This window comes from Canis lupus, chromosome 1, assembly GCF_011100685.1.
Source record: "Canis lupus familiaris isolate Mischka breed German Shepherd chromosome 1, alternate assembly UU_Cfam_GSD_1.0, whole genome shotgun sequence".
Lineage (NCBI taxonomy): Eukaryota > Metazoa > Chordata > Mammalia > Carnivora > Canidae > Canis > Canis lupus.
In genome coordinates, this window is record NC_049222.1 from 36,095,400 (window position 1) to 36,110,102 (window position 14,703).

Sequence of the window (14,703 nt, forward strand, 5' to 3'; positions counted from 1 at the left end):
AAGCAAAGAAATCGACGCGTTATTCTGTCCACTGACTTGCCTACTGTAGCTTTAGTGAAAACCTGAGTGTCTGTGAAGACAAGATCATTTCAGAACTTGCCTTGTAAAATCTGCCCCGTTCTTTTGGTAACATTGTTTGGATTTTGTGTGATCTTTGTTTCCCCTGTGATATGTTAGCCGAATGAGAAAGGTAAAGGTTGGAATACAGAAATTAGCAAAAAAAGGAGAAAACGTGTCATCTGGACAGTTGTCTCTTCCCAGTATTAAAATGGGAATCGGCTAACCATGTACTCAATATGAAGACAGGGCTGTGTAGTATTTATCTACAACCCCATCTTGTAACACTTTTTAGAGCAGCCTCCCCCCCACCCCCGTGGTTCATTTTATTTCATGGATTGTATATTAAGGAGCAAGCTGTATTCCATTGCCATTTCCACCTATTTAATAAGCAGGAATTCCGGATTGAAGAAACAATGATTCTGATATGAATAGAGGGGACTGTTTTTTGCATCCTTTGACTGCATTTAATTGACTCCATTTAGGAAGAAAGTAAAAGTTTTTTCTTGTTTCTCTATTTAAAGACTAAATGGTACTTCAAATGGTTAGACAAAACTGCATTCTCCTGCCCCATTTCTTTGGTGCCTGGAGCATGTGTTTGCTTTTGCAAAGGGAAAGAGGAGTGGGGCTGATGTGTGTTTGTCTCTGGACAGGCTGCATGATGTGTTGATGGAACTACAAAAGAAGCAGTTGCAACAGCTCTCTGCCTGGTTAACACTCACAGAAGAACGCATTCAGAAGATGGAAACCTGCCCCCTGGATGATGATTTAAAATCCCTACAAAAGCTACTAGAAGATCATAAAGTAAATCTGGCTCATATTTCTTTATACTGTATCAGATATAAAAAGGCAGCACTTAGCCTTCTCAGGGGCTGATGGCTTCTATCATTAGTGCAGAGATGGGACACTTTGTTCAGTGTTCTATTCAGTGTCTGATAGGGTGGAGTCGGTGGGGGTGTGACTTTCTTAAGTCATGGATGAAAGTTCAGGTAAAATGTTATAGAGGTATGTGTAGTTTTCTTATGAAAGTACTTAGCATTCATAAAGCTCTCAAGGGTTTTCGTTTTGGACCTGTAAGTGGTTAAGGACCCTAGTCTGTTGACATTAATGCAGGGTGTGGGGAAAGAGGCAAACCCTTAGATTTGTCTGTACCTAATCCTTTAATGAAAGCTGTGCTTTAGGAGCACATCTGATTCTGTGATGTAGTAGGGCATCAAGCATTAGATGATAAATCGAAATTTGGTAGGCAACTTAATTTGGTCACAAACTTAGAAGAAAACTTTTCATAGTCAAGGAAAGGCAGAGTGAAATAGCATCTCAGCAAATTATTTGATGAGTTATATTTTTCAGTGGAGTATCAAGATAACTGATTAGATAACTGATAAAACTTCAGAGATAGATTAAGCACAACTCAAGAGGCATTTGCCAACACTGTTGATAGCATTTAAATAGATCACCTATATACAGACATCTTATGGCTTATTGTGCTCTTCCTACAGAAAAGGGGAGAATGGAAGGTCCATATATCCTGAATTGCTTTCCTGGGTAGCTAATCTGAACAGCTTCTGACTTTCCAGTAGCATTCTCCTTACCTCTCTCACCTTACATTTTGCTTCACTTAAATGATCTGACTCTGTATAAGTTTTTTTTTTTTTTTTTGTCTTACAAATTCTACATACTTATCTTAATTTCTAATATATTTACTCAAGTGATGGCTTGGCTATTCCACTTTTTTTGTTGTTTTTTTTTTTTGTTTTTTTTTTGTTAGAACTTGTAATAAGAGTGATGGAATGCTGTTTATGATCTGTTATGGCACTGCATTTTCAACCTGCTTTGGTTCATAATGAAATGTAAAGATGTATCAGGGCCTTGTTTCATTAGTAGAACACTTAGGGTAATGATCAGAAATTTAAACACGATGCCTCATTAATTGTCCTTAATTACTATTGACAGCTGAGTGGATTTTAAATAGGTAAATGTGAAGAGAGTAGAAATTACCATGTACCTTAATTTTTTTTTTTTTTTTTTTTTTTTATCCAGCGTTTGCAAAATGATCTTGAGGCGGAACAGGTGAAGGTAAATTCACTAACACACATGGTGGTGATTGTTGATGAAAACAGTGGTGAGAGTGCCACTGCTGTTCTGGAAGATCAGTTACAGGTATGGAACCTGGAGATGGGATGTTCGCAAGGACCTGTGGTCTGAAACCTTGAGATGGCACTTCTGTTCTTCAGCTCCTGTCTCACTGGTCATTTTGGGGAGTACGCTAACCTTTAGTTTGTACTTCCCAGTGGGGGTCTGCCAGCCTGTGGGTTTACAGGAATACCTCGGTATCTTTCTTTTCTTGCTGCCTTTGGGGTGGATGGGCAGGGCTGCTTGTGGTCACCACCTTCCTCATGCAAAATGGAAACAAGATCAGGAAGGATAAGAACTTATTTCAACGGGTGCCCTGCAGACAGACTTCTTGCCCAGAATTGCTTGAAGACTTCGTTAGGATGTAGATTCCTGGGCTCCACACAGACCTAAATCACTGGAAGTGGGGCCAGGGGGTCTGCACCTCTGGGTGTATTGAAGTTTGAGGATTTCAGCTGTGTAGGACTGAATATCCCTGATTCTTTGTAAAACTATTTGTACAATAATTTTGGGAACCCCAACAAATTGCTGCTTTTTGCACAAAGTCATTAGTGTATAAATCTTTTTTTTTAAGATTTTATTTATATATTCATGAGAGACACAGAGAGAGAGAGAGGCAGAGACATAGGCATAGGCAGAGGGAGAAGCAAGCTCCCTGTGAAGAGCCTGATGTGAGACTCAATCCTGGGACCCCAGGATCACTCCCTGAGCCGAAGGCAAAGGATAAACCACTGAGCCACCCAGGCATCCCTAAGCCTTTAATAAGAGATTTATTGGCATTTTATTTGAACAGTATTTGGATTACCTGAAATGATTACCAAATGATTTTCAGTCACTTTCAGACTATAATCTTACATGAAATTTTTTCTTTTGTAACATTTAGAGTTGGCCACTGGTTGGGAGACTTTTTGGTGTGGTAGTACTTAGTTATTACAGTAACCTGAGAGCTAGGCATTCATGTCTTGCCTGTTTAGTAGTGGGGAGACTGAAATTCAGAAAGGTCACATGATGCCACTGAGCTTTAAGCAGGCAATGAATTTTTATGGCAAGACCAGAGACCTGTCTTTTGGCTCTAACTTCGCTACTCTTCGTATTCTACAAAGCTCACTCTGGTGTTAAATATTGAAATAGTACAATATGAATTAAATGATTTTTTGAACATATAAATAATACAGAAATTAAATATAACATAATGGTAATCATTATTTATAAAATGGTAATAAAATAATTTGTTGGGAAAGTCATCATGAATAATGATTTTTAAACAACGAAATTTATTTATTTAGCATTGCTAACACCTCTAAGACTCTGTTCTTGATTTTTGCATAACATGAATAGAACAAATCAAGCATTTTAAAAAATCTTATAGAAACTCAAAACAATTTTTATAAGGTTAAATTTTTTTTTCGTAATTTTGCTGTTACATATGAAAATTTTCATGGCATGTAAAAGGTGGTTAATTGATGCAATGAATTTTTGAAAAGATCATGACAGCCTGAAAAATTTGAAGCACAAAAAGTAGATAAGTATGCTCTGTTTTGAAGGTATGTGGAAAAATGTCAACTTCCATATAAAAACTACTGATACGGAAAGAGCAAGGATTGAGAGTCAAAAGTTAAAGAGCAGAGTTCTAGTTGTACCACTTTCTTGCTATGTAATAAGGAACAGTTAAATTCTATTGGAAATCAGTTTTTCTCATCTATAAATTTATAGGATTTGTCTGTATTATTTTAAAGCAATTTTTATTAACAATATTCATAAATTTCTACTGTATTGTAAAGAGCTACAGATGTCATGAATTTCTTTAAGGATCATTATTTTTTATGGTTCTGTTGACCAAGGATGGTTTCTTCCCTTCCTAGAAACTTGGTGAACGCTGGACAGCAGTGTGCCGTTGGACAGAGGAACGTTGGAGTAGGCTACAAGAAATTAATATATTGTGGCAGGAATTATTAGAAGAACAGGTATGAAGCTGTCATCCGTAATGGGCAAGACAGATGGTGAAAAGTAACCTCTCTTTAATTATGGCATTATGATAAACTTGTTTATTTTCCTTTAAAAATAAAATATACAAGTAATGTTTATTATTTTCAAAATCAGATTTCTGTGCATTTTATAACTGATTAAGTAGCTTATTTATAGAAATCATATTATATGGCTTTATTGTAGTAACACTTGATTTGATGTGTTCATTATTTAGAATTTAGAATGTATTTAGACATTCTACTTTCATGATGATGATTTTTTATTGTATTTGTGTTGGGTGTTGTGTTTGAACTTGTCAACCTAGTAGTGCCTATCACGTTTAGCTCAGTAAAAAATGCATAATGCATAAATGAATCCATTCAATGCTTTGTGAATTTTAAATCACAATTTTTCTTGATTTTTAACCAGAGTAACTACTGAAATTAATAAGAAAATATTATTTAGCAACACTATTAATTTAATACTGGGCCAATACTGTATTTTTTTTTTAATAAGGATTACTATAGCAAATGAACTTTTGGCACAAAGCTGCCAATTTAAGTTTTCAGTGGGATTGGTGGCCCTTTGCCCATCTTCCATCCTTCCAGAAGAGCAACAATCAAAACAGAATACAAATAAGCAAAACTTTTCTCCCAAAATGTCAAACATTTGTGGTTTTAGAAAATAAGCAGATACTTTATTCCCACATTTCAGTGTCCATTTAGATTCTTTTAAATGCATTTTATTTCTATCCACAAAAAGCAACTATATTCTTTTCAAGGGATAAAAACAAGTGTATGATGTTTTGTGGTTTACTAAATATGGTGGCAGAGAGAACATCTTAAAGAGTAGGTTGCAAAATTTGTCCCAGTATAAATTGTTAATCACTACCTCCTGCCCCCAACCTTTGGCCAGAATTTTCTTATTAAGGATCCTTTGATGAATCTTATTCTAACTTCTGAAATATTTACATTTCACTTCATAAATGTTTACATTTACTTGGACCCTTTTATTCAAAGAGTCATAGAGAATAATTAAATTTTCCTTCAGTAATGACAATGGGAGACATTGATTGCTAGAGAAAACCATTGTGTTATTCTTCTACCAAGGAAAATAATTTTAAATTTGAAAATACTTTGAATTTTTCAATTAAAAATATTTTAAAACTAGGGATTGACTAGTATTTTAGCCATTTGTATTACTTTAGATTTAAAACTAACCTTTGAATGGCTTTCTACTAGTGTTAGGGATGGAAGAAGCTTGTTTAGATGTAGAATTGGAAAAAAAAAAAGATGCAGAGTTGGAGCCAACATTGGCACTTAATACAGAGATAATTTGCTTTTGCATGGAAGGAGACCAAAGAAAATGGAATCTGAACTAAAAAAGTCTTTCAAGGACTATCTTTCACTTGGTTGCAGAGGCTTTAAGTTAGTTAGAAATGGGCTCTGGGGGATGCCCTGGTGGCTCAGTGGTTAGGCACGTTTGCCTTTGGCCCAGGGCGTGATCCTGGGGTCCTGGTATCAAGGCCCACATTGGGCTCCCTGCATGGAGCCTGCTACTTCCTCTGCCTGTATCTCTGCCTCTGTCTCTCTCTGTGTCTCTCATGGATAAATAAATAAAATCTTAAGAAAAAAATAGAAATGGGCTCTGAGAATTAGTTCCAACCTTATGCAAGATAGACTGATTTTAAGTGTGGCACGCAGGATATCCCATAAAAGATTCCAACCTACTTTTCCAACTTTAATTTTCCCTCCTTCCTTCCATGTACCTAGGTTCAAACCCTGAATTCCCACTTTGTGACCCATTCCTAGATTGTCAATGCTATGAGATTAGTGCTGTTTCTTTTTTTCACTGTTCTATTCCCAGTGCACAGCACATCACAGATTCCTTGTGGTTTGTGGTATTGTTTGGTTCTCGTGTTTTTGAAAGAGTGTATTTCATTTGTTTTATAGCCTCTCTGCTTTTAAGGTGTGATATCTGCTATGGAATGTCTTTTTACCAGTTTTTTAATTTTAAATTTTATTTTTGAGTTCTCTTCTTCCTCAAGGAACATGAAATCATCTGTAAACTACCTCTCTCTCCCCCACTATCCTGAAACTGGAAGTCATCTCATCTTCTTTAGAATTGCTGTAACATTTAATGTGTGTGTATGTGTGTGTGTGTGTGTGTGTGTGTTTGTATGTATTTAATTACCAGATTAAAATATAATGCAGACACCATTATATAATACTATATTTTATATTATATAATACATATTTTTATATATTATAAATACAAAATAAGCTATTATATACATGTTTTGCGATATTTGTACTTTCTTTTGCCACAGTTATTTCTGTACATATTTTATCAGCTTCACTCTATTGAGGACAGGATCTGTATTTGCTATTTAATTTCTTAATCTTCATTTTTTTGGCATAATATACAGGAAAGGAATAGTGGTTAAATAAAATGATAAATAAAACAGCTGGAGAAAGAATTGATTCCACTGCTAACACAGACCCAAGATTTTTCCCTCCAACTATATAGAAAAGAGCTTTTGCAGCAGATATTATATTTTGGGAAGAATTATCCCAAGTAGCCATATGGTTTTCCATACCTCTTTCATGTTTATCTTTGTACATTGTTAAACATCTTCTGCATGTTGATCAGTGAGGTTTAAATATCTTTATGTTGATTTTGGACTATCCTTAAACTTTATCTTCTCATCACAATTGCTGCTGAATCTGGAACATTAGTGTGGTTTTCCTGAATGATTCTATGGAAAAACCATTGGCTTTAGGATGTGAGTCTTTGATATGATTCTCTCATTAACTAGCCAAGTGATCTTGGATATATAATGGCTTATCTCTCTGTACTCCCTAAAATGAGGGTCTGGGACAGGACGATTTCCAAGCTACCTTCTGCCTCGAGAGAGTTATGATGTATGATTCTTTTGGAGATTTGGACAGTTGTTGAACTTAGCTTTTTAGATCCACCTACCTCCCTGAGAATAAGGTTTAATTACCCAGGTCTGGGGCTAGTGTCAGGATGATCTGTTGCAAATCTGAGAAGAATAATATATTCAAGAAAGATGTATTTCTAGGCCATTCATGCCTCGACCTTGGTTATTTTAAGTCCTTCCTACCCTAGGTAAGAGTGAGGCCTCAACTGGCATAAAAGTTAGAGATTTGGGGACTTGATTGAATTGAATTACCAATGATTCTCCAAATATATTTCTTTCTAACTTTTGTTATTACTTGTAGTGCTTGTTGAAAGCTTGGCTAACTGAAAAAGAAGAGGCTTTAAATAAAGTCCAGACGAGCAACTTCAAAGACCAAAAGGAACTAAGTGTCAGCATCCGACGATTGGCTGTAAGTGGTGTCAGTGTCAGCATCTGTCTTGACAGCCTGTGATATTCTAATGTGTTATATCATTAGTTAATGCAGTTTGGTGAATACAGATTATGACCCATTACCCAACACTAGAATTCTGCCCAGTAATGATCTAGAACCGGGACTCTTCTGTTTTAGTGTTAGTGAACTGCATGGCCAATACATTTTACTATAAAATGTATGTTTACATTTCCTGACTGAGGAGCAGGAATATAGAGAGAGTCCTTTTAAGAGGGAATCATCTAATAAATATTTGAAATCCTAGATTTTGAAGGAAGACATGGAAATGAAACGTCAGGCATTGGATCAGCTAAGTGAGATTGGCCAGGATGTGGGTCAATTAGTTGATAATCCCAAGGCATCTAAGAAGATCAACAGTGACTCAGAGGAACTAACTCAGAGATGGGATTCTTTGGTTCAGAGACTAGAAGATTCCTCTAACCAGGTACTTTTTGCTTTGGATTGTATGTTGTACCATGAAGTAGAAATTAAATATTCAGGTTAGTTTTAGTTTTTATGAAACAAAAGAATAGTAGGTAAACTGCAAAGTAAAGAGAAGGTTTCTTGCACCTCTCTTACCATAGTATTGAAAATTGACATATAAAAAATCTTTACTGTTCTGCAGTAAATTTTAATAGATCTTCAACACACTCCTTAATATCCAGTAATTTAACTCTTAGTAAACTGATGACACTTAGACATGAATCCATTAAATCATCTTTAAATCATAAATAATCATATTAATTTAAAAAATATATTAGTGAATTGATTGAAAGTACAACTTTGGTTTGTACGTGGATGTTCATAGCAGTATCATTTATAATAGTGCAAAAGTGAAGCCGCCCAAATGTCCCATAGATGGATGGATAAACAAATATGGTATATTCATGCAATGGAATATTATTTGGCAGTTAAAAAGCATGAAGTACTGACACATGTTGCAATGTGAATGAATCTGGAAAATGTTACATTAACCACAAGAAGCCATGCACAAGATTAAAAGCACTGTAACTCTTTCTATACAAAATGTCCCAAGTAGGCATATCCGTAGAGATAGTAAGTAGATTAGAAGTCACCAGAGCCTGGTGGGGGAGAGTGGATGGAGTGGTGGACTATTAATAGGTATGGAGTTTCTTTTGAGGAAATGATAAAACTGTTCTGTGGTGAGAATGTATGGATGGTTGCACAACTCTGAAAAAAATGATAACTACTGAACTGTGTATTTTCAAAGGGAGAATGACATGGCATGTGAATTATATCTCAATAAAGCTGTGACAAAACCTTAAAACATCTGGCTGATTTATATACTTCAGGTGACTCAGGCTGTGGCAAAGCTGGGGATGTCCCAAATTCCTCAGAAAGATCTTCTGGAGACTGTTCGCATAAGAGAACAAGTAACTACAAAAAGGTCTAAGCAAGAACTGCCTCCTCCTCCTCCCCCAAAGAAGAGACAGATTCCTGTGGATATTGAAGCTAAGAAAAAGTGAGAACAGATAGAGGAATTTTCTAAATATTGTACTGCCCATCATGTCTTTTGTACTGATCACTAATCATATGCAGTCTTAGATGTAATTTTTTTTTAGATGTAATTGTTATGGAAATTCAACCCGGAACAAACCCCTGAGTCTTTTGAGTGTTCTCCTCCACTCTGGCTAGGCATCTAAATGGTCTCAGGTGATTTTATTTATCCTGTATTCAATCTGGAACACATATTGGGTTCTGTGTGACAGAACCCTTCCTTCTTCCTTTCCATTGTCTACCTTGGGAGGATGGGACTGTCTGTGATTCCTCATTTATTCTTTCTTTCACTGTGAGAATCTTGTCTGTTTTGCTTTAGACAGAGCTCCTTATTCTCTGCACCTCTTCATGCCATTCAAAAATACTTAATGCAGGGTAGTCATTCCTTTGTAGTCTCCCTCCCCCTCATACTTACCCACATTTTCTTTCTTCCTTTGTTAATTCTTTTGTCAGATTCACTAACACATTCTTTATGTTTGGCTTAAAGATCCATCTTTGACATAAAATGTCTTTTTTGTGTCTTATTGATTCAGAGGAAACTCAGGCTCTTTAGAAAAGGACTAATCACAGCTGATGGAAATTGAACATTTCCTAATGGCAGCTACTCTGTTGAGCTGTGCTGTGTGACAGCCCGGTAATGTACCTCACATGGGCTATAGCAGCAGTGCCGTACATCAGCCCTTCTATTCTCTCCCTTTTATGGGAGAATCCCAGTGCTTGGCTAAATGGGCAATTATTTTGGGCCCGAATAAAAATGATATGATTTCCCCAATGTAGCTTTTGTTAGGCGAAGTGGGATTCCAATTTTACTGGATGATTTTCATTTTGATCATAAGGCTGTGTTTCGGTCTCCCACCAGCATCTCCCTGTACCCCCAGAGTACCTCCAAGGTGCAAGCGCCGGCAGTGGGGCCTTTGCTTTTGGAGCCAAGGCAGCCCAGGAAGAAGATGCTTCTGATGTTCAAATTGCCATAGATCTTTTATCTGAGTGTTTATTTTCTGCCAGGTAGATCTGGTGGGGTGTCCCTCCAGTGTTGACTCCATGCATTCAGAAGCAGGGAAGGTTGTAAAAGACTGGGAGGAGGGGGCATAACTCTAATACCTTAAACACGATCATGTTGTAGAGAGTGTGTTCTGCTGCAAGAAACAGAATGCTGTACCAAAAGTGACCTAAACAGTGAGGTCATCAAGTCACATTACAATAAATCTGGAGACAGGGCATTTTGATGGGATGGTGGGGTTTGGCCTCCTGCCACCTGCCTTTCCAGGTCCTTTGGCTTTTACCATCAGGCTTGTCCTCTCATGGTCCCAAGATCCTGCTGGAGCACTGGGTATAACATCTTTGTATAACCTGAAATATGTGTAGGAAGGGCAGTTTTCCCTTATTTGTCTTTTTTCTTCCCTCTCCCTCTCTCCCTCTCCCTCTCCGTCTCTCCACCTCCCTCTCCCCCTCTCCCTCTCTCTCTCCTTTTTTAAATCAGGGAGAAAGACTCTGCCTGGAAGACATGGGCTAACTTCCCCCGTGGTCTCACTGGCCATTAGTCAGTCACTTGCCCAGCCCTTTGGATGCATGGGAGGTTGAGACTCGCTGGCTGGCCTTTTTGGCTTCTGTAATTGTGTTCTGGAGGACTGGACAGCAGAGAGAAGTGTGGGGAAGGGAGTGTGTGTTGATTGGGCAACCAGCTGTGAGTACCAGTCTTCCAGTCCATGATTTGATTGATGCAGAACTTCCTTCAGTTAATTCCTGGGCAAATAGGAGCTAGTGTATATGCAGATCATTATGATAAAAGGCAGTGAGATCTCATTATTAGAAAGGTTAGTTTTTTTTTTTAATTTATTTATTTATGATAGTCACACAGAGAGAGAGAGAGGCAGAGACATAGGCAGAGGGAGAAGCAGGCTCCATGCACTGGGAGCCCAATGTGGGATTCGATCCCGGGTCTTCAGGATCGCGCCCTGGGCCAAAGGCAGGCGCTAAACCACTGCGCCAACCAGGGATCCCCAAGAAAGGTTAGTTTTATGGGCAGCCAAAGTCCACCCCCTCCACATCTACCCATGTATACTAGTTCTGCTTTTGGGCCCTCTTCAGTAGGTGCCTCATCAGTACGGAAGGGGTTTTCATGTTTCCATTTATGTTGGCCTACAGTGTAGAGTATCCTTAACCATGCTGGGTATTAGATGTCTTCCAGACCCTTTAATAGTTTCAGTCTGCTGTAGGAACAGCTATTGGCTGGTCTTAAAATGGGCTGTCAGAGCAGATGCCAGCTTAGTATAGTTTCTAATACATGTTTCAGAAATGGCAGTTTATTTCCCCTTCTCTTGGTGCTGCTGGTGGCTTTTTTTTTTTTTTTTTTTTTTTTTTTACCAGCTCAAGGTCCAGAGGGACAACTCTTTCATATAATTGAGATCTCTGTTAACATGACCTGAGACCATTCCTGCTCTGTAAAAGCCAAATATTCATAATTCACTAGAAACACGTTAAGCTGTATCCCAAAAAGAATCAGACAACCTGTACTTACCTTAAAGTACCTAAAATTACCCAGAAGTTGTTTTGAGAAGGCCTGTGGGAAGTATACTGGTGAGAAGGATGGATTGCCTGGTTTGAACCCAAGCTCCACCATCTATAGCTTCATGGTCCGGGGCAGTCATTTCAAACCTCCATAAGCTCAGTTTTGGTTTTTTTTGTTTTGTTTTTTTTTTGCATTTAAAGGGATAATAATAGTAAAGGCATCTCAGGGTTGTTGAGAGGATTACCTGAGTTAATAATACACGCAAAGCCCTTAGCAAAGGGCCGGGCATGTGGCCGACAACCTGTGAGTGCTTCTCTCTTGCCCCTCCTCACTGGTTTCCAAGGGCCTTCTTGGGTTTGTCCATGCTTTTTCCTTCCTATCGTCATGTTTCAGTTCTGGCTGCTGGTACTACCGCAGCCTATTATTTGCTGTTCTAGCCTCTCTTTATTCTTTCTGCTCAGTGAACACTAGAAGATAAATACAATCATGCCAGTCCTGTGCTTTTAAGCCTTCACTGGCTCTCTGTTGCCCTTCGATTGTGCCCAGACTCCTTAATCAGTCTTGCAGGGCCTTCCAGGAACTGGCTGGTGTGGCTCTCTGCCACATGGGCAGTTGATCTTCCCTGCTGGGTACTCACGATTCCAGCCATGCCTAGCCACTTGCTGTGTGCAGAGAGTGGTCCTCCTTTTCTTTGTTCTCCCTTTGCAAGGAAAAGTCCTGTGCATAATGCTGCTGTTGTGCTCCATGAGGCCATCCCTTCCTGACTGAATTAGGAGCCATTACTATGAATTCCTGGAATTAGCACCTCTTGTGATTGCTTGGTACTTTCCATTGCTCCTACTAGATCAGAAGCTCCATAAGGGCTGGGATTGTGTCTGATTCACCTTTGTTTCAAGAGCCTGGTCCAGGGGCACCTGGGTGGCTCAGTGGTTGAGTGTCTGCCTTCAGCTTAAGGCATGATCCATGATCCCAGGGTCCTGGAATGGGAGCTCTATACAGGCTCCCTGCTCAGCAGGGAGTCTGCTTCTCCCTCACACTACTGTTGTGCTCTTGCTCTCTGTCGCTTGCTCTCATTATCTCTTCCCCTCTCAAATAAATAAATAAAATCTTAAAAAAAGAAAGTGCCTGGCATATGCTGGACTCAATTACTATGTTAAAGTAAAGAAGGCATTAACTTTAAGACTATCTGTACCTGCTGTTTTTCTGTTATTTTCTAATCAAATCTTTTTCCTTTTCTACAGTTTATAAAAATACAAGTGATTTCTTACAAAGTTTAAAAATTATATAAGTATTTAAAAAACTATTTGTTAAAATACAAGTGATTTCTTACAAAGTTTAAAAATTATTTAAGTATTTAAAAAACTATTTGTTAACGTTACAATATGATTCCTCTTATCAAACTTTTAATTGTAATTGTGTGATTTTGTGTGGTTACTCTATGTCTGTGTTGCCTTTTTTTGAGGAATATTTAGAACACGTGCCTGGTGGGTATTTTGCATGCTCTCTATCTTGAACCCGGTGAAACAATAGAAGGTTAGGAATGACAAATAGTAACATTTGAATCTTAAATCAGGTTTGATGCTGTAAGTGCAGAACTGTTGAACTGCATTTTGAAATCAAAGACTGCCATTCAGGCTGCAGAGATAAAAGGGTATAAGAAGATGCAAGAGACTTCAGAAATGAAAAAGAAGTTGAAGGTAAAACATAAAACAAAAATATCCTAGTGAATAAAATATTTCATCGGGTTTGATTTGCTGTTGACATAAAGGTGTGATGGGATCCAAAGGCTTCCTGTAAAATAAATGTAGCCAGAAGGTAGCTGTTAGAACACTGTAGTAAATTTTGAATAAGTCAAGCTGGCTGGCATTCAGATCCTTGTGTGGAGGGAAGAATTTTTTTGCCTCTTTTTTCTTAACCTCTGAGATGTACAGGAAGGAACACTTCTAAGGTGATCCAGTTATTAGTATTTTTTACATTGATTAGATCTACCTTAATCTAGTCCCTAATAATTTATGACTTTGTGTATGCTGAAGATATTTTGCTTTCTGAATATAACAAATTATTTCAATTCTCAAAATCCCTTTGATATGTTTTCTTTAGAGAAGAGACACATTCAAAAAATAAATACTGTTAAAATGTCTGAGATCTTAACTCTACAACTTTGAACCTCACGTGTGTTATTGTAAATTGTGACAGGAGATTGTAGTGACTTATGTCTTTGGTGTTCATTAAGTGTGTGTGCATCATTTCATGAAGTGTTTCAACACCTAGTGCACGTCTGTAGTCCATCTGGTCTACGTTGATGATGGAGTTTGTCTGTGAAGAGTTTGGAGAACATTTCCAAAACAAGATGTAGATAAATATCAGTGATCTAAGCCAGAAAGTGGTAGTACCATGGTGGTTGAGAGGAGGCCAGGATGGCAGTTGTCTCTGTTCACTGGTGAAGTCCAGAGGGGGAGGTAGCATCATGCTAGAATCAGAAGGGACATGCTTGGAGCTGGATGGGAAGGCACAGCAGGCAGGGGTGCCCCTCAGCAGAGGCATGAAGGTGAACAAGTATGTTGTGATAGTTTTTGTTGTTGTTGTTCTGTTTAGTGCTAGGTGTATGTGTAAAAGTAGTGGAGAGTTAAGGTTGGAGAGGCGGTTTGGAGTCAGACCCTGGTTGACATATGTTTAGGTGAGAAGTTCAGACTGACTTCTATCTTATCATTGCATTGTAAATATAAATCTGATTAGGTGGCTCCTGTGGTTGCAACTAATGGCTTTCCACTGCCACGGGGACAGAATCGATATGTCCCTGACATGCGCCCTGAGCTTACAGCCCTCCTGAATCCTGCTCTTTTCTCATCCTCTACCTTCAGCACGTGCTGTTTTCCATGCTCAGAATGACCCTTATTAAGCCTTTGTGCTGTGTGGTTGAAAAGCCTTCTACTCCAATAAACCTCTTTCAGCCTCATTAGGAAGAGTTAAGTGATTCATCTTTGGACTTCCATGTTGCTTTGACCATACCCTGGTGAAAGCCCTTATTGCATTTATGTCATTATTTGTTTCTATGCCTGCCTGTGAGTGCTTAGAAGTGAGGATAATTTCCCATCGAACCCCCTATTTTCGGCACTCAGCAAAGTTGTTGGCTGATGGAAGGAAGGA

The 14,703-nt window shown here is 38.3% G+C and overlaps 1 protein-coding gene across 1 annotated transcript in view; it reads left to right on the plus strand.

The window, feature by feature from the left end:
• The window catches only part of UTRN (utrophin), a 488,613-nt gene that overhangs the window by 125,833 nt on the left and 348,077 nt on the right, over positions 1-14,703 (plus strand). The window contains 7 exon segments of the mRNA NM_001012395.1: positions 711-861; positions 2,098-2,217; positions 4,053-4,154; positions 7,401-7,508; positions 7,795-7,974; positions 8,843-9,012; positions 13,130-13,253. Coding sequence (NP_001012395.1) covers positions 711-861; positions 2,098-2,217; positions 4,053-4,154; positions 7,401-7,508; positions 7,795-7,974; positions 8,843-9,012; positions 13,130-13,253 — 955 coding nt within the window.